General features: G+C 35.2%; 1 protein-coding gene across 1 annotated transcript in view; it reads right to left on the bottom strand.

Moving 5' to 3' along the window:
• Window positions 1-702: 702 nt before the first annotated feature.
• hephl1a (hephaestin-like 1a) overlaps window positions 703-21,593 on the bottom strand; it is a 33,135-nt gene continuing 12,244 nt past the window's right edge. The window contains exons 13-22 of the mRNA XM_058744428.1: window positions 17,430-17,643; window positions 16,663-16,802; window positions 11,831-11,959; window positions 11,635-11,741; window positions 11,268-11,496; window positions 11,004-11,143; window positions 9,636-9,792; window positions 4,539-4,571; window positions 1,952-1,996; window positions 703-1,797 (exon numbers count right to left, since the gene is read on the bottom strand). Coding sequence (XP_058600411.1) covers window positions 1,718-1,797; window positions 1,952-1,996; window positions 4,539-4,571; window positions 9,636-9,792; window positions 11,004-11,143; window positions 11,268-11,496; window positions 11,635-11,741; window positions 11,831-11,959; window positions 16,663-16,802; window positions 17,430-17,643 — 1,274 coding nt within the window. The 3' untranslated portion in view covers window positions 703-1,717. The remainder of the gene's footprint in view (window positions 1,798-1,951; window positions 1,997-4,538; window positions 4,572-9,635; window positions 9,793-11,003; window positions 11,144-11,267; window positions 11,497-11,634; window positions 11,742-11,830; window positions 11,960-16,662; window positions 16,803-17,429; window positions 17,644-21,593) is intronic.

The raw sequence follows: 21,593 nt of genomic DNA on the forward strand, positions 1-21,593 counted from the left end.
TGAATAACTGCCTGTTCTAACACAGTCTTTCCTGATTCAAATTAGACCAATGTCCTTTTTTTATGCAACTGTTTTGAAAAAGTTATGTCTCTTAAAATAAAAAAGTAAAAAATGCATTTTATGTAATAGGCTCTAGGTGATCAAAAGTAATGAAGTGAATATTATAACATACAAGTAGGTGAAATCACATTTTATACTACAATAAATGCATTTAAGTATCAACTGGGTTAATAAATATAAATAAATAAAGAGAGAACTGAACTAGCTGATCAGTGTTTTCTGCTTTACAGCTGAATTGAACTCATTTCATAGTTGATTATATTTAGTCATCAAACTGAATTGAATGAACACTGAACTGACCTCAGCTGAACAATGACACTATTGTTTTTCTTTAGAGCCACTTTACATCAGAATTGATCTCTGCTTGCATCTTTGAGTCATTGTCCCCCTTTATCCCAGTAAAACTGTTGAAACAGCTGTATTGTATAAAGCACTATATAAATAAAGTACAGTTATTGTGTTAAACCAAGTAGACTAGTTATATCTCAGTTTTGTTTATTAGGTTATATGCCCATCTCTGAAGCTCCAGTTATTTGGTCATTTACACACACACACACACACACACAAAAAGACAAAGACGACAACATAAATATGAGCACAGATTCTAATTACTCAAATAAAAACTTCATATGTCAGAATATGACCTGTTATTTGATGCTTGTATTATGTTATCTTTCACAGTTAAGAAATTATAGGCTCAGTCATGCATCACCAAAGTAAAATGCATGCTGTGATGCAGATAGGACACTTAAAGTACACAAACTCTTTGCATACATATAATTATGGAACACTCAAGAGACCATTCTTCAAAATACTAATAGCCTACTACTTATAATTTTCGTAATTCATCTCTTTATTTGATTCATTTTGTTCTTTTTTCCAATTTGTAATTTAGTAGGCTACCAGAACATTGGCCACAGGACATCAGAAAAACAGTGAACAATGAAGATTACAAGTAGTTCAAATTGGAAATAGAAAAGTCACAGCAATCTTAACACACACAAAAAAAAGTTACATATATTGAACAACTAAAAAACAATTAATCTGTGCAACCATATATACAAAACAATCAAACGAGTAAGAAAGTAACTCATTAATTAATTCACACACTCGTTACTCAACTCAGTGTCTACTAAGGTGGCAGATGCAGTTGTAGCCACCAGTAGTGCATTTATGGAAATTGAAAGCATCTGACATGGTATAATTATACTGCAAATACAGCTGATACATTGTGTTTATGTCATGCTAACATTCCAGGTGAAGATAATGAAGAAAATATGTTGTCTTTCATTGCATTCCAAATGACACACAAGAGCCCTGTTCCCTCCAAAGTCCCCATTTCAAGGGCTCTGCTCTAAGACATAGGGATGCTCACTTCCAACTGGACAGACATAACAAACATGCAGTGCTGGGGAGTAAAGTACATTCTTCTTTAAGCTTTGATTTTATTAACTCAAACAATTATATGGATCATTACTTGCATGTTAAATCAAAATTGCACGACTAATCTTATTTATTAGTTGTTTTCCTCAACAGCTGAAGTGTGTCCAAAACAGCTATACAGTGAGAATGCTACATAAGGTAACTAAGTAGTGAGCATCAGTGTTACAGCAATAAATATTGGTTCTATTGGGCTCATGGTTACTTTGATCTTTTTTCAGTGTGCTACAAAGTGTGACAGGACCGATCCAAGGAGACACAACATCAGAGTAGACAGGTTTCCAAAATGACTGAAGGCTGAAAAAGAAAGAAAAACAAACAAACAAAAAAAAAACACAGGGGTATACATATATATTTTTTAAACAGTTTTCACAATGTGTATGAACATCACATGATTTGATAAGAATAATAATTTTTTTTTTTAAAACAGTGAATATAAATGTTTATTTACCACTGTCTGGATTTTCCCCATCACTCTTTGATGAACCTGATGACCCTGAAACAAATACAAATAAAAACACATTCATAGAAACACATATTGACAGTTCACCCACACTTTAGTCATTCAAGAGTGAGAGAACAATTCTTAACACAAGAGAGAGTTTATGTTTTTTGTTGTGTATTAATATTAATTTATCAAAATGGTCATTTTATACTTTTGCATTTAAGGGTAAACGTGTACTGCTTTTATATGAACAAGCTTGAAAAAAATTCTTCTTTTGTGTCCCAAGACCAGGGTGTGAAAATGACTAGTTTAATTTCTTGGTAACTTATCCCTTAAATGTGTGTTGTTTTGCACTATTTTCATTTTGTATTGTTTTATTTGTGTAGATTTGAATACTTGAAATATAAAATTAAACTATTTGTCATTCCAATAAAGAACATTAAAATTAGAATTAAAATAGGAAAATATACTAATTTTAGCCAAGTGATGGTAAGATATCAACATTTTCTAAAATTAAAAGGAAACATGAACAATAAAATGGACCATAAGGAAAAGCAGTTTCCAGTTCTGGACAAAGACTTTCTGGTGTTGTGCTGAATTTTGACATTTACTTTTGAAATTTAGCTCAGGTGCAACCAATTTCTCTTGATCATCTTTGTGATATTTCTGCACTTTGATTGGAGTCCACCTGAGTCCAATTCAATTAAACATATCTGCACTCAAAAAAATTTTCCGGTCTAAATTTACATTTTATGTAATTCAATTGCATAACAATTTTCCATCCATTTAGATTACATAGTTTTAACAAACAAATCAATAAACTTAATATGATTCATATGCATCAGTCATACGTGAATGAAACCGGTAAGATTTATGTAATAATTCACAGTAAAGTCCCCACACTGCTCAGTGTTCATGTGTTTCCACACTACAGAGTGTTCAAGTAGAATTGAAGCAGTGTTGAGTTAAGAAGATAATTATGTGATGATTGATCATTAATGATGAACAGCTGCTGTTATCAAGAAGAATCACCGAAGGAAAGAGAAACAACAACAACTGACTTCAGACACAGACGATGAAGGAATCAACTGAAATAAAAGACAACATTAAATCTCTCAAGATCTGATTAAACAACTCCATAAACAGCTTTATCAGCTTCACATCACTAACCAGACTGAATTTATTTCTGTCTAGAGAAGCTCTTATTGAGAATTAACAGAGGTTTAGATGGTTTATTGTTTTGTTTGAAATCACCATCAAAGAGACCAGTGTTTCCTTTTGTTGAGCTCTTGACCCCTTGACATTTTGGTGTTAATATTACACTTGTTGCTTTAGTTGTGGGTTTGTATAAAACACACTTAGCTTAGCTAATAAAGCCAAGAAAAAAAAAGATCCACTGACCTCATTTGAAGTCCAATTTCTGATTACATGGATTTTTATAGCTTCAGATCTAGCATTATTGTAAATATCAAATAATTTGAATAATTTGCAAATCACTGTGTGCACAAAACGTTTTCTGTAGCACACCAAAGACATGAAGAATCAGTGTATGAATCTCAGCAATGGTGACAGTCAACAAAATATTCAGATAAAACTCTGAACATCACAACACAAGCTACTAAAAAGTCACAACAAAAACAGCAAGCGTAAAAGAAAATAGTAAGAATAAAAGAAAAGAATCAGACAATTCAGCTGCATTGTTTATTCATTCTGCAATGCATGCTGGGATACATGGGAGAGTCTTGCACTATGCTGGTACCATAAATTCAGTCTGGTTAGTGATGTGAAGCTGATAAAACTGTTTGTGGAGTTGTTTAATCAGATCTTGAAGGAATCAACTAAAATAAAAGACATTAAATATCTCATCGTCTATGGCTGAAGTCAGTTGTAGTTCTTGTGTTTCTCTTTCCTTCGGTGACTCTGCTTGATAACAGCAGCTGTTCAACATTAATGATCAATCATCACATAATTATCCTCTTAACTCAACACTGCTTCAATTCTACTTGAACACTCTGTAGTGTGGAAACACATGAACACTGAGCAGTGTGGGGACTTTGCTGTGAATTATTACATAAATCTTACCGGTTTCATTCACGTATGACTGATGCATATGAATCACATTATGTTTATTGATTTGTTTAATGTTAAAACTATGTAATCTAAATGGATGGAAAATTGTTATGCAATTGAATTACATAAAATGATTCGGTCTAAATTTACATTTTGAGGGTGGACCAGCTAACCCAGGGGTGTCCAGTCCTGCTCCTGGAGGCCACTGCCCTGCAGAGTTCAACTTCAACCCCAATCAAACACAGCTAATCAAGGTCTTACAAGGCATACTAGAAGCATCCAGGCAGGTGTGCTGAGGCAAGTTGTAGCTAAACTCTGAAGGAAAGTGGTCATCCAGGACCGAGTTTGGACAACCCTGAGCTAATCAAAGACATGCACATGCGCATTACGTGTTCAGTTTATACAACTACTGGCCTGGCATGAATAATATAGCATTTTTAGTCATCTGTGAGAATGGGGATCGTTGTCAATGAACACATGATTTGCTAAGAACATAATGCAGTGAATATAAATGTTTATTTACCACTGGCTGGATTTGGAACTCTCACTGATGACCCTGATGAGTAAAATACAAATAAAAACAGAGAATGTATATAAATTCATAGAAATTGACACTCACTTCATACAAATTAGTCATTCATCCTCTCTAAAGAGTTGCTTATGTAAAAAAGCACAATAAAATCCCTAAGTAAGAGAGCAAATATTCTTAACTCAACAGAGAGCTCAGAAAAGAAAGTACATGCATACTTGAGTTTTTAGGCATCATGTTTCGTGTTGTTTATTAATCTTAAATTTATCAAAAAGAACCCTTTTTTACATTTGCATTTTTGCAATCTCAAAGAGGATAAATGTACTGCTTTTATATGAACAAGCTTGACTAGGATATTTAAAAAAAAAAAAAAAAAAAACCCTTTGTGAAAAGGTGTGAAAATGACGTTTCATTTCTTAGTAGCCTATCCCTTTAATTGATGTTTTGCACCATTTTCTTTTTATATTGTTTTATTTGTATATATTTCAATACTTGCAAGAACAAATTTAACTATTTGTCATTCCAATAAAGGAAATCAAAATTAAAATAAAAAAAGAAAGAGATACAAATTTTAGCCAAGTTATGGTAAGATATCAGCATTTTCTAAAATTAAAGGAAATATGAAAGTTTCCAGTTCTGGACAAAGACTTTCTTGTGTTGTGTTTTGAAATTTAGCTCAAGTACAAGCCATTTCTCTTGATAATCTTTGTGATGTTTCTGCACTTTGATTGGAGTCTAACTGTGTCTAATTCAGTGAAACATATCTGGTCCAGCTAACCCAGGGGTGCCCAGTCCTGCTCGATTTTTCTGCACGATTTTTGGCTGTCCCAGACGAAAGACTGGCATCGTGAAACAATCATGGTGATTTCTGTGACCGTGGCTCCTAATCGGTGATCTTGTGTCGTACAGTGACAGAGGTTCAAAGACAGCCGTTGTCACGATCTTGTGACCAAAGATAGCGTACGATACAGCATGATCGTCGCGCAGCGTGTTTGCTGCTACGACCCACGTTTACTAACCAACCAATAAAAACGTGACATATACGCAAATGTTTTCACTGAACAGAATGTTACCATGTCGTCAAAATTTATATTTTGTATTTTTCACGGAATGATTTATCGGTGCACATCATTTGTTTTAAAAAATTAATCTGCCCATGTAATTTTAAAATCAAAACATTAACTTCCCCTCCCCCATGAGACAACATCTCTTCTATGATGATATGTGCACCGGCGTGAGGGCTGGACACTAAACCCTCTTCTTTGGCAACCCGTCACTCACATAAAATTGTAACAATTAGCAAAGGAAGAAATCAAGTCCCATCCAGCTCAAATGTGACTCCCTGTAATTTTCCAGTACTTCATTAGCTGGTTCAAGTGTGTTTTATTTGGGCTGTTTATGGTAGAATGGGTGCACACACAGAACAAAGAGACATCAGTAACCCAGCACTTTTATGATGTAATTTCGTGCGCCACTTCTGTGTGTCACACCACAGCAAAATGGCCAACATTGTTGCACTTCTCTCTGGTTGTGTTCTTTGTTGTAACTTGTGCAATTTCAACCCTCCTTCCTTCTCATTTTGTTCAATTTGGTTTCACTTTGCTCAGAATTTTGAGCAAATCGGTTTTCAATGTTACTGGCTGTTGCAGCTTTTGTCACAGAGATTCGTCTCTCAATCGGATCAGAATCTTCAAAAATAAATACTGAACTGAACTTCTGAGTCCCCTTACGAAAGCTTCCATTTACTCTCCTTCTCTCTGACTCCACTGATGTAGTTGTATATTTAAGTAGGAATTAAGGAATTAAGTGCTCGTCAAATTTCAGAATCACTACTTCATAGGTTTCCTTGTCATCATCATTATTGAATTTAAATTTACTCTCTGCTTCTTCAACATGGAATGGATGAACTGCACATAGTCATGAACTTGAGCATGGTCTTCTCTCAAAAAAGAAATATGCCATCAAAATTAAAACAGTCTACCTACACCATTATCCCTCTTCTGGCGCTATGTTATGAAACATAAGGACTTTAAAGCATATCTGAATGTGAACACTTTACGGAATACATGCACATATATAGATCACATACAGAATGACAAATTGGAAAGCTTGTTACAAAATCTATCTGTTCATCCCAAAGTCTCCCTCTAAATTCTGAGACCGCAATGACTGACAACAAGGTTAAGGACAAGTGACAAACGGTCTCTTCTGTTTAGAAACCGATAACTTTTTCTAAACATCACAAACCCATTTGGGAAACCCTGGTTTAAATTATCATTTAATGTCAAAGCAATGTGAAGACGATGCATATTGGAGATCAACTCTCACTACAGTATGTGAATAAAAGCTTTAAAAGATCTACAAATGCAGAAGAACATTCCCAAATATTCTTGAGACAATGTGCTATTGCAATCAGCTCTGTATTTGTTGCCACATAAATACGTCATTGCATATATACAGTACAAATACTCCTTGTGTACAAGTGGATTATACTGTATGCTTTAATAACCATGTAAGCTTCTTATTACACTTTGATTCTTGCTTTTCTGAATTGGCCTGTGCATTCCTGGATTCACATGTGCATTTGTGAACAAAAATCCAGCTTCACTACCAAAAGCGCACTTTTCTGGACACTCTTTAGTTATGTTTTTTTGTTTGTTTGTTTTTTGCCACATTGGATTTACCATCTACACAAACACCCACACACTTGTTTCTGTGAATTTTGGGGACTTTCCATAGACTTATTGTTTGATCAGTATAAAATTTATATATTTTCTATCCCCTAACCCTACCCCTTACAGAAAACCTGCTTGCACTGTTACACTTTCAGATAAACATCATTTACCATTTTTAATCTTTTTTTTTTTTTTTTCCTCGTGGGGACCCCAAGATGTCAGAAATTTCAAGTTTTACTATCCTTGTGGGGACATTTGGTCACACACACACACTAGGTTGACTGCCTGATTTTTGTTCTGTTGCAGGTCAGCACAGGGCCGGATTATCCATAGACTGGATTGGGCGAGTGCCCTGGGGCACCAGCCAATAGGGGGGCACCAAGTGATTACGATAATGACAAGACCTTTAAAATATTTTTTCATATTTTGTATATATTATTTTGCTGGAAGAGATACAGATGCATAGAAAAGGAACAGTTAATGATACAATATACAGAGAGAATATCAAATATATGCACGCATATAAAGAACTGCGATTGGGTCAGGTCACAGTGTATTTGCCCCCTCCCCCCAGTCAGAGTCAAGCATATTTATTCTCAAATGGATAGGCAACATCGACTTGGCGGTTGTGCAAAACGTAAATTTTTAAAAAAAGAGAGAGAAAATATATCACGACACATAGACAGGGCTATACAGTACGACTGAAAAGTAGCTACTGTGTGCGACTATCAAAAAATATTTAGGAGCACCTGTGTGACTAACCCGATCAGCATTTCTATTTGTTATTCTATTTGTGTTATTATTCAAATATTCTATTTGTGTTTGCGCTGAGAGGAGCTTCAAAGCTTTCTACTTGCGTGTTTGTGCAGCATTGAGTAATGTATCGCAGACATGATTCCTTGAATGCAATGTTAATCAGAATCCACTCACTGCTAAAAATACTTTTGTTCATTGCTGAGTTATGCAAGCTCACAAATCCTCTCGTTATAACAAAAAGTGTAGACGGTGTAAATAAGTGATTCGTTGTGCAGTGTAGAGCGCTTCATTGATAATAATGGAGTTTTGTGAGATTGCTATGAACTGAAGTGAGTAACAGCTTTTAAAGATTATTAAAGGAGTTTGTAAATGTGATATTAAATTAATACAACAGCTCAATAAACAATAAGTTATATAAAGTGATGTACATTGTATGACTTTTAACAATATTGCCTGATTTTGCTCTATTTAGTCAAGGAACAGTTTCAAACAGTCACAGCCGAGCCGCTGCACATCTCCATTCAAACATAGCGGTGTTTCATTTATGAATGAACCTGCGTTTTTAAATTAATCTAGTGAGTCAGTGATTCAATTACCCACTCATAAAGACACTTGCTTCGTTCCTGAATGAATCAGCTGTTCAAATTAATCAGTTGAATGAATGATTCAGTGAAAAAAAAAAAAAAAAAAAAAACCTCCACCTGCTGGCAGTTTTATGTTTATGTTTAAAGTGTCCTTTCAGTTATTTAAATCATAAAATTTTGAATATAGAACTATTGTTTGATTTGAAATATTTAAAACAATCTCACAACATTATGAATTTAAAACATCCATGCCACCTCAGTAAATGTCTGTAAATTTACCTACATGCCACTTGTGTACTTCTGTGCCACCTTTGTAGTGAAAACAAACTAATTTTGTTATATGATTTCTTTTGATTAGTTAACATATTCTTCTTATTCTATTTTTATTTTTAGAATTTTTTTTTTTTTTTTTTAGAATTTTTGGAAAAATATAAATTTTTAAATTTGACATTGACATAGCCTACCTTTAATAAAATTAAAGGGGGGGGGGCACTTCAAATGTGGTCACCCTAGGGCACTACACTGTTAATCCGGGCCTGGGTCAGCAGATGTAATGCAGGACACGTAGTAAAGAAATAACCGGCTATTATTAGAGGTTCCTGCACTAGCTAGAACTTCTTTTTTTTTTTTTATTGCAGATGAAACGAACTTCCAAAATTATAACCAAAATTTAAATTCTGGACACTGTTTATGACTTGCGGAAGAATGCAAAGATGCAAATTCATCAATAGCAGTTTACTTCCATGAGTTAAGATCGATCAAGTTCATATTAACAAAGAATTGCAGTTGGTTCAGTATAAACCATCTCTTCAAGCAGATGGTTCACTAGGGGAGGGGAGTCCAATCTTGGAAGATCACTGTCCTGCAGAGTTTAAGAAAATTAAGCAAACCTGAACCAGCTAATCAAGGACTTCTGGATCACTAGAAACCTCCATGCAGATGTTGGAGCAAGATGAGCAAAACTCTTCCAGACATTGACCCCACATCATTAGTGTGAAAGCATCCTTATGCTAACATTGAAGACTCTCTCTAGGCTAAGAGCTCTGTAGGCCCATTTGATAACGGTCACTACTAACCTCTAGAAACAGTGAAAAGTGTTTCCATGCCCGCATGGATGTGGTCGGTCACATGGCAGTGAAGCAGCCACTGTCCAGGACTTCCTGCAGTCATTTCTATGGTCTGAAATGTTCCTGGGAACAGGTCGTATACATCAGCACGATGAGGATGATCCGTCTGACGGAGAGAAAATGAGCGCGTTTGAGAGACATTTTGACACTTAAACTGTATTTATGCATTAGTATGTTTCAGGAGTGGATCTACTGGGGTGGCATGGGGTGGGGGTGCAATCTAGCCTTTGATATTACAATATATAAAATGTACATGTTAGCAGTGAAGCTCTGCTGCTAAAAGCAGAATATGAAACTGTAATGACATAAAAAGACCTTATAGTAAATCAAAAACACACGATTTGAAAACAGGTGATGGAGATTTAGCGTTAATCACGGAACCGGCTTTATAGACGAGATGCGCATGAATATCGTGTTCGATATATCGCCCAGCCCTACAGTGCAACCAGTGTTTAATGATGGATGCAAAAAGACTTGCTTTTATTATTCATATAGATCTTTTTGCCATCTAAGGGAAAAAAAATGAATACATACATGCATGCTGCCATACTAAATAAATATATTTATTATTATTATTAAAGTGTCACTATTATGGATTTTTGAAAATGACCTTTCATGCAGTGTGTAACAGTGCACTTTCAGATTTAAAACTTTGCAGGATGTTTTTATTCACTTAGACCTGTGTATAAAGTTATTGTCTCTCAAAAGAGAGTCTACTCTGAATCATTGAAACGAGTCGTTTTTAAAACGAATCCCAAGCCGTTTCATGTTGACGTCAACATGAAACATTAGCATACTGCCGCCCACTTGTTGCGCGCACAGACCTGGGAAAACGTGAAAACTTGGTCTGAATGAAAATGCAAATTGATTCTTTGCCACTATGTGCCGCTTTTGGAGCTGTAAAAATAGCTGTTTCCCCGGTAACGCTGTACACAAAGCACTCACAAATGCTGCTTTATCAGGCATTACAGGCATGATCCAATCGGACCAATCACTGCAGATTAGCATCACGCAAAGGAGGGGTTTGGAAAAATCAATCGTTGAGCGAATCATTTGGGAGTCGTTGAGCAAGTAAGGTAAAAATAAATGCATATTATAAGGCAATGAAAGTGTTTTTTGACTTTGCATGCATGTCAACCTGTTGTTGCAACTGATTCACATATTAATGGACATGAATGTGTATGTCAGGCCATAAATTCACAAGACATATGCATTGACGCTTGCATTGGTGTCAACACCCCTCATTGTCCTCATGCCAGTATATACGGTATATATATTTTTTAAATTTTATTTTCCCTGGTGTGTTTATGTATGTACTTTGTAAATGAAGCTCTGAGCATGGAAATGCACAGTGTGCATGTCGATTTCATTCCCCAGTCCTATCAAATACCACTCCGTCCTGTCATTCTCTGCCATATTCAACCCATGGAGGTTAGCATACATCTTTCCATTAATACCTGTGGAAGAGAGAGAGAGAGTTTTGAGTTCTTCAAAGTCAAACTGAAGACGCCATTTATTTCTCCTGTAAACTTGTAACACTGTGTGTGTGTGTGTGTGTGTGTGTGTGTCATTCTCAATTACCATGCATTTTGTTGCTCTCCATAAAGTCCCCATCATATTTGTCTTCATATTTTTCTGGGTCTACTTTAAGGTAGGTTTTTATGTTTTCATCCAGGTAGTGGGACTCATTTTCATCGAACACCATAAAAAGGAGGGCAAACTCTTTATCAATGTCTTTTCTACGTCTGTCGGTGTTCAAGGTGTTTTTGCGGCACACTATCAGTGGACCCACCAAACCGCTCATCAAGTCCTGAAGAACATTTACAGATAATATCTGTAATCATACTGTAAAAACTCACACTATCAAATTTACATTTGGTTTAATAACATATGTTTAAGTAAGATCACCTTTGTATAAAAACAATTAATATTGTTACAGGTTTTATACCTCAACTAGGCTGACAGATGAGTAGTAGGCATACGTTATACAGTTTGGATCACTGAGACCTGGACCTGATCGTTTTGGAATGGTCCAGGTGTATGTCAACATTTGACCTATAATACATTTAACACATGCACACAGAGAGGTTTACTTATTGAATCACTCTTGTCCACATAAAATACAAATCTGTGAAATAACAGACCTGGTTGAACACTGTTCTGATGGGTTTTACTGGTCTTCACTCCATGGGCATGAACAGAATATGGCTTGCTGGCTTTGTTTTTAAACACAACTTGAATGCTCTCACCAACCTCAGCTCTAATGATGGGTCCTGCAAATAAAATAAGAGTCAATATAGAAACACAAAAGCAAAGGTAATGAGCTAAAACAAAGAGACCTGCTTTGTCATTAGTGAATCTAACACTCATCTATAAATGTGTGATGCTTCCCAATATTGTTACCAAGTACACCTAATTACAATTCTCTCTGTATGCATGCATGCATGTATGCATGTATATATTTATTAGGGCTATCAGTTTAATGTGTTAACTTAATTAGTTATTTTAAAATAACATGATTAAAATATTTTAACGCAGCTAACACACTGGCTCCGCCCCCAGACCTGTACGTCATCTTACATTTCATGCAGTTGACAAATATGATGCAGGGCAACAACTCCATCAATGCAGTTATACCCTAAAATTCAAGATATTGGTGCAAAAATGCCCCTGTATGAGTTTTTATCTCATATAATATCATACGGGCAAGAGAGAGTTATATCACACGAACGCCGTTTTTGTTCTGAATATCACAAGTTTAAAATGTGATACAACAGTTCAGTAAATAAAAAGGTAATTGTGTTATTTTAAACACAATATTGTCTGTTTTTGCAGAGAAATTACCTTTAAAGCCATAGCAGAACTCTGCGTCTCCGATCAACACAGCGTTAATTTGTTTCAGAATGAATCTGTTTTGTGAACGAATCGTGTGAAAGACAGAAAGAAATTACCACCACCTGCTGGCAGTTTTAGTTTCTTATTTCTTATCATTTGAATAAAAAGTAAATAAAAACTTTAAAGGGATAGTTCACCAAAAAATTGATTCTGTCATCAGTTACCCTCATGTTGTTTCAAAACTGTATGACTTTCTTTTGCACAACATAAAGTATTTTGTAGACTGTAGGTAACTAGGCTGTTTTCGTTACCAGTGACTTTCTTTGAATGTACAAAAAAAAAAAAAAAAAAAAAAAAAGATGATTTGAGAAACATTTCAGTATTTATGTTCCATTGTCGTTGTAGTCTAAACGTTTATTTGCAATAAATTTTACACTGAGAAAATGCCTGTAAATTTACAGCAATGTTTTAAACAGTATTATATTGTATTTTTATAAAACAGTAAAATGCTGTATATTTTACAGAATGTCTGTAAATCTACAGCAGTTTTCTGTTTTCAGCCCGCTAAATTTGTAATACAGTATCATACTGTAAATGCATTGCATTGTGGGATAGATTTATTTTGCACACTCAATTCAAATGTGATGTGATGTGAACTGTGTACTACAGGCAAACTAGGTTCGTCAGTGGGATTTAATTGAACAGAATAATTATTCGCGTTATTAAAATAAGCCAGTGGTTTGTGAATCTGTGAGTAGTTTTTAAGCTTTATGAGCTTCGTTTTGTGTTTCAAGCGTTAGCTGCCTGTGACGCAGCAAACAATGGATGACGCTGCGTGAGCAGACACGAAAATAATCTGTCATCTGAATCATCAAACCTGTGCCTGAGACGATGATAAATGGATTCGAGCATGACCTGCAACTTTTTTTTGTTTGTTTGTTTCAGGCTGAACAATGTGATGAAGATCCGGTGCTAATGTAAGTGCTTCACAAGTATTGTAGTCCATGTTAAAAAATGTCAGTTCTATGATTGTGCTTTTTAATGTGTTATAATTTTGCCAGCACACGAAAATCCATAGTCATGTTCCTAATGGTTATTTCAAATGTAGTAGGCCGATTCCTGATTGCTTTCATGTCTTCCATGGTCCTGCAGCTGCTCCCACACTTGCAGAAATTAGATGGTTTTACCCTTCAAGCAGATGTAAGTAGAGATTACTCAAATCACATTTATTTGCAACGTGTTTTATGTGTTGGTTCTGTTAGTGATGGTTGTGCTGTCTTTTTAAAAATTGTTTCAGGTATTCATCACTCCATCTGATGTCCAGCAATCTCTACATTTGCCAGAGAACACAACTTATAATTCTTGGTATGTAAACAGTAAAGGTTTAGTACACCCTAAAATTAATATTGTCATCATTTACGCTATGGAAGCATATGGGTAGCAAAATTCAATTTGAAGTCACTTCAAATTCAATTTGTGATGTGCAAACTGGCAATGCATGTAAAATGGCAATGCATTTCTGTGATTTTAATGTACATTTTCTCATACATGTGTGCAAAATGAAAATGAAAAATTCAATTATATAATTTACATTTGCCATTTTCTACAATAGTTTTAATATGCAAATTAAAAACATATTTTAATGCTTTATAAGTTGCAAAATGAAAATGTACTACCCAAATTGATTAGATGTGTTTAACATGTCCAAGCAAAAACTGTAGCAAAATTTTCATTTAAATGCTGTTTTTCCTAAATGCATTTAGACTTAGGGGTAGGACACTTGGGATTGCATTTTCATCATAATACCTACATAATTATAGCAAAATGCAGTGAGAATTTCAGAATGCATTCTGAGCCAAAGGTGCAGCAAAAGGGTAGCAAAATGGTGATTTAAATGACTTTTATTTTTCTTAAATGCATTGACACATAAGACGTTTCAATTGCATTTTCATTTAATACCCCATGATGAATAGAAAGACAATGTGGATTTGAAAATGCAACACACCCCCGACCTGTCAATCTTTAGGCTACATCAAGGCGGGGCTCGGCAACAGGATGCACAATAGGTCAATATTCATCGTTAACCAAACGCTTTCCACACTGACTTAACCTATATTCATCATGGAGTATTTAATGAAAATGCAATTGAAACGTCTTATATGTAAGTGTCAATGCATTTAAGAAAAATAAAAAGACATTTAAATCACCATTTTGCTATCCTTCTGCTGCACCTCAGCATGCTCAGAATGCATACTGAAACTTTCATTTTGCAACTTATAAAGCGTTAAAATGTTTTTAATTTGTATATTAAAACTAGTGTAGGAAATTACATAATGGAATTTTAATTTTGCACTAAATATTGCACATATGAATGGGAAAATGTAAGTTTAAATACAGAAAAACATTGCCATTTTGCATATTACATTTCAAACTGAATTTTGCTACCCATATGCTTCCATATTACGCAACCTGGCGTGGTTCTAATGCCGTATGACCTTCTTTGTTTTTCGGAACCACTAAATATAATGGCAGTGATAGCGACCAGCATCAAGACATGTGACACATGTCATATATTCCAAGTGTTCTGGGGGAATACGATATGGTTTGGTGAAAAACAAACCGTAATTTTAATATATTGTTTAATGAAAGTCCTGACACTGACGTTGGTCTTTTGTGCTCGACTGTGCATTCATGAGATCCTATTATTATGCAGTTTACATCTATAGTTGTGGCCAAAAGTATTGGCAGTGACAAATTTTGTGTTTTGCAAAATTTGCTGCTTAAGCTGTTGTGGTGTTCATTCACATAATTTCTGGATTTCAATGGAACCCACAGTAGTTTTTGAAGTATTTTCTTTTTTTTTTCAGGTCAATCTCTAAGCAACCAGCGGTAGATGTTGAGCAGCCCAACTTTGTCTCTGGCCTTGCAGTGCTGTTTGTATTATTGTATGATTTCAACCTCCAGTATCAGGAAGAGGTGGCATGCACCCCTGTGATTGAGGTTAGACATTAGCATGTTTACCATTGATATATATGATAGTGAATTGTCACCAACTTGTCTTGACAGTATTTGTAAAGTACTTAAGTATTTTTTCACAAACATTTTATACAGTTGATTATAGAGCTGATTATGTTCACTTATTTTTTTTCAGCCTTTTAGATGCTTTCTCGACATCAACCCTGAATGTGCATCAAAAACCAAGAAAGGAAAAGTGACTTAAAAGACTGGACGTGTGTACTAAAAGAACAGTACTGTAAACCCACAGGTTTCCTCTGTTCTGAAAAACCTTTCCATTCTTTACTGCATTTTGAATTACTTGCTAATTGTTAATCTCATTTATTTTTAATTGCATTTTACATGTTTTATTTTATATATATAATATATAAAACTATATAACTATATAAATATATATATATATATATATATATATATATATATATATATATATATATATATATATATATAAAACTAAAGCTGGCATTTCATCCAATGTGTTCATATAAGGCAATGTTCTGGTCTTCTCTTCTAAATAAATGTTTTAAAACTCAGAGAATGTTGTTTTCTCTTTTTTGTTGTGACTACTGTTATGAAAACGTATAATATTTTTAATTTTGTAAATCTAAGAGTACTGAAAGAAAAAGTCCAATACTGTAAAAATAAGTTCTATAACAGAATAATACTGTATTTGGTAAATACAGTAAAGAACTGTAAATGTATACAGTAGTAGTCCTGTAAAGATACAGTAAGTGGCTGGCAACCCAGCTGCCTGTATTTTACGGTAAATTTACAACGAAAAGTTTTACAGTGTAAAATCACATAAAATATATTTGTAAAGCTATGTACACTTGATACTTTCTCATTTAACACAATGGCTTTAAATGATCTTTTTTGGGTAATTTAAAAGCCAGATTTAATTTGAGATTAATCGACAACATCAACATTAATTAGATTAAACATTTTAATTGACTGACAGCCCGTGTGTGTGTGTGTGTGTGTGTGTGTGTGAGAGAGAGATTGAGAAGCAGGTTTCAACTGCCTTACGAGAGCTACATTATTATAAGATTAATAACTAAATCTTAAATTTGTTTTATGGAAAAAAAGTAGTTCACAATTCACACTTCTAATGTAAGATGTGACATACCCATTATTTCCAAGTGCTCCTCCTCTGGACGCCTGGGTTTCATTTTGATAAAGTTTCCATCGACATATTCACGAAACACCACCTTCTTGTATTTTGCACCAATCCTATTTTCTGATTGTTCAAGATAAATTCTTCCAGGGCTAAGTAGAGCAGGAAAGAAAAAGAGAAGAAAAAAAAACATGAGATAATATGGGCATGAATGTGTCTAAATGTGTATGTATTCTAGTAATTTTAAAATAATGTAATGTAACATAAGTAAATTGGTAAAACTTTGTAGCTTGCTTTGTGTGAAATAAAGAGTCTCAAGCATGGAGACGTGACTCTTCTCAGTCCAGTCTCAGTTGGAGTGTTAACTCTATCCCTAACTTTTCCCTACTCGTCCTTACAGACTGTAGAATGTCTGTGTGCACATATGCTTAAGTTTTTACATTACATTTTTCTTCATTAACTGTTCCCTCCTGGTGGAATCACCTGCCCAAATCAATCCCAGAGTCTTGAGCCATCTTCAAGAATCGGCTAAAAACACATCTCTTCCATCTTAATTTGACTCACTAACTCTAGCACTCTCTATACTAATTCTATTCTTTAAAAAAAAAAAAAAAACAGACTTTCTACATGTAAGGTGTTAAGCTAACTGAGACTTGTCATAGCACTTGCACATTACTCTTTTGTTTGTTTTGATTGCTTCCATTGTCCTCATTTGTAAGTCGCTTTGGATAAAAGCATCTGCTAAATGACTAAATGTAAATCTGAGTTTGTGTGTATACCTGTCCTCCATTGTAGTTTTGTGTTTTTCCAGTTCCCATGTGCGGTTTGGGGCGTAATTCCACTCAACCTCCTCTGCTGCTATGTAGTACGGCGGCACGGTGGAGGTGAAATGTTCTGCTGCAGGAGTCACTGTTGAACAGGACTTGACTTTATAATGTTGACGCATGCCAGCATGGTAGTGATCACCTGTACGACTGCTCAGCTCGAACTGGCCTGAGAACAGAAGGGCATACTGATGAGCAAATATCTTTTAATCATTTCATAAAACGAGCTTTTCATACATTATACATTCTATACCTAGCAACTATATAAAAGCAGAAAACTGGTATAATCTTGCCTAACTTTGTTAAACTGTTGTCGTGCCAAATCCCACATCCCCTTGAACCCTAATGGGTAGCTGCTTCTATAATTTTATGGATTATAATCCAACTGATCAAATAATTATAAAATTAAGTCATGATTGAACTACTTCAATGTAGCTAAAAAAAATAAAAAAATAAAAATCTATTCCTGTCCTGCTGAGCAATTTGTGTTTGTAAAACAACTTTGTTTAAATGGATAAATATATCGTCAGTATTAACATATATATTTTAGTGCTGTCAAACGATTAATTGAGATTAATCACATCCAAAATAAAAGTGTTTACATAATGTGTGTGTACTGTGTACATTATGCATATATAAAAGACACACATACAGTATATATTTTGAAAATATTTACATGCATATAATTTATATTATATATAAATATAGCATATTTGTCTGAAATATACATGCATGTGTGTGCGCGTTTATATATACACAGCACACACACAAAAACTTTTATTTTGGAAGAGATTAATCAAGATTAATCGTTTAACAGCAGGAGGGTGTGTTTAACATTTTGTCTCATGAAAGTATTCCAAGAGCAGGTTTCAAATATTATTCAAGCTTCTGTGTGTCGGTCACTTCATTTAAGAGCATGTTTATTAAAAAAAAAAAAAAAAAACACCCCCCATCTAAAACCCAGTGGCAATTAACCGGAGGGACTGCAGACTTCCTGTTATTAAGTTGTCTAGACAGTGAAATTTCAAAAGCTGTACTGTAAATGTGGTCAGTTCAGGCAGAATACCAACAAATTATGTTAGTGGTTATAGGGACTGTTGAGGAAAAAACAAAGAAAAAAAAAAAAAAAAAACCACACGTGACATGTAAAAACCCTCCCCTAGAAATGACAGGAAAAGGAAACAGTCTAGTATGTAGATGGTTATGCAAAGGCAGGTTAAATCTATGTCAGGAAATATTATGTTTAGTTAACTCTGGACAAGCGAGTCCCATCTATGGATCACCCTGAACTGAATGAGTGTGCCTGGCATAAAGTGATGATGTGTGTTTTCAATCATGCATTAAGTACCAAATATTTTCCTCAAGCACCATGTTTAGTACCTCTTCCCAAAGCACCCTCAACAAACCCATTAAGGAAGTTTGCTTTGTATTAATCCCCATCTGAAATCATATGGTGGGTATGTGGTAGAGCAGATGGTGAACAGCAGGTTCAGGTTCATTGGGTTACTTTATGGTTGTAACATGACCTATATGGTTTGTTCGAGTTTTGCAGACTCATGCATTCTGTTGGGAGTTAACCCAGGGTGGCACATACTAAACCACAAGGTACACAAACCTCTACCTGTTTGTGCCACAATTCTTTCATGAGGTCAACATTGATTTTAGTTTCATCTTGTGTTTCAGATTTTATATACACCGCACTAATATTATGCTCAATAGTATTTCACACCAGAAGAATCCCTAAAGATGTAGGATTCACTTTGACTAGAAATGTAAGATGTAATGTTGCAGATGTACAAATAATAACTAAGAAATCATTATGTAATTCTTCACAGATGTCATCACCTCTCAGCTGGCATCTCTAAAGGCCAATTCACACTGTACTAACAGACACAGACAAATAGTTTCAGATCAGTGCGTTATCTGTCGACGTCTGTTGGCCACAGTCGCTGAACCTTTGCTGGCAAGAAACAGGCATTTACAGACATCAAATCATTCAGCCGTGCCTCTGCAACAAATTTTGTGGGTTGCAGGGGCTCAATACCCTCTGGAGTTCCCACTAGACATAGACTGCTTTGTTGGGAACAACATTCCAAATCCAGGCACTTGGCATGAGGAGCAGAAACCTGACTCTGTGAAGAGACTACAGCAGGTACAAGCACCTACAGACTAGTTGTGCACTATGAGGTTGCATTTTAAAGACTGGTTAGTGTGTCCTGAAATCCAGTGTCAAGTTTGTACATCAAACATCTCTGAATTCAATAATGAAATGCCTTTAACTGAAAATCTTATTTAAGATTGTTTAATCTTATTATACATTACTGACACTCTGTCCTCCAATTTGATACTGTTAAGTGCTTTGACACAATCTGTATTGTTAAAAGCACTATATAAATAAAGATGACTTGACATGTTCAACATCATCTAGTTTTTTGACATGAATTGTGCACCTGTATGTCGGTTTGCTTTTGGAAATATTTCACAAACTCCATCTCTCCTTCACAACGAACGATTTTTGAAGGTGTAGGCTGACAATTTTGTTAATTGTTGAAGGCCAGGTGAATTCTGGGTGGATTTGTGCATGCCCTAGACTCGTGGTGTGAGCGGTATCGAAGCGGAACTGGAGCGAGACAGGCCTTTGGATAAAAACCCGCTCCGACTATATTTCACACGCTCCGCTCCCTGCTCCGCTCACATGCTCTGGTTTAGATGTTGATTGTTTACTGAAAATAATAGTTTGGTTTGAAGTCACCATTGTTGTGATCAGTAGTTGGGCAGTTTGACTCAAACGTATCAATGTTTTTTATTCGTCAAGAATGTCTGTGTGACAAAGTATTAAAAAAAAAAATCCTTGACATGATCCGATTAAAATTCTGCTAGATCTCAGTCTGTTGAACTATTGAATTACTACAATAAATAATGTGCAACTAATACCATAGATTAGACTGGATAGAATAAGACTGCTACATAATATCTTAACCATCAGCAAGCAAGTGGTATCATTTAAAATCACATGTTCTCTTGCGGTTTTTGCCATAAGCATAGAAACAGCAGCTAAAGAAAAACACTCAGAAGTCAAGAGTCAAACTGCCCAAGTAAAGCAACCACTGATCACTACAATGGTGACAACAAACCAAACTATTACCTTTAAACAGACATCAACATCTAAACCTCTGTTAATCTCAATAAGACCTTTTGTACATGTATGACAGAAAGTCAATCTGGTTTATAATTACTGAAGCTTGTAGTGCTGGAGTTACTTGAAGTTTCAAACAAAGGTTGGGTTTTTACTTTAAAGGATGACACTGTTCGGGTCTGTCTGTAGTGGTGTCGACTTTTTTATTTTTCACCCTTGACCTCTGCCCCTGGACACACCCCCTTAAAGCCCCATGCATAACAACACAAACATTACCAGAACATATTTCACGAGTTCACACTTACATATATATAGTGGTTGGCTCACTAGTGGGCACAGAGCACCAGCTCGAGTCAGACATCAGCAAGGTGGTGGTGTGTAATGGTGTGGGCTGCTATTAACGATGAGCTAGTTTGACCTTTTCGGTTGCAGATAGACTGAAAATGAATTCCCAAAACTACTGCCAATTTCTAGAAGACACTTTCTTGTGGTACAAGAAGTAGTCAGCAGCATTCAGAAAGGCCATGGATCTTTATGCAGGACAATGCTCCATCACACAGCCAAGTATTCCACTGACTGGCTTGATAGGAAAGGCCTCAAATATGACAGAATAATGTCCAGTCCTCTTTCATCACACATCTTTGAACAGCATCTGGGAGGCTGCATCAGCTACAAATGATCGAGAACAAATCAAGACCTCGACTAATTCTATGGATGGGTAGCTTATGAAAGTCATTGAAAAGAGTGGCTATATATTTATTTTTAAAAACATTTGTTTACTAATTGTTTCACACCGAGATAAATGAAGAAAAGTCCTTTATAATCCAATTGCCTAATAATTGTGCACACAAATATTTGGGAAGGTTGTTGTAATTCCCCTGAGAGACACGAATCTAACTTTGAATGTAATTTTTAAAAACAAAAAGTTTGGGACTTACCCATAGCATTGTATCTATTCAACAGTAAAAGTTAATCATTACAAA

The sequence above is a fragment of the Onychostoma macrolepis genome, chromosome 15 (assembly GCF_012432095.1).
Source record: "Onychostoma macrolepis isolate SWU-2019 chromosome 15, ASM1243209v1, whole genome shotgun sequence".
NCBI lineage: Eukaryota > Metazoa > Chordata > Actinopteri > Cypriniformes > Cyprinidae > Onychostoma > Onychostoma macrolepis.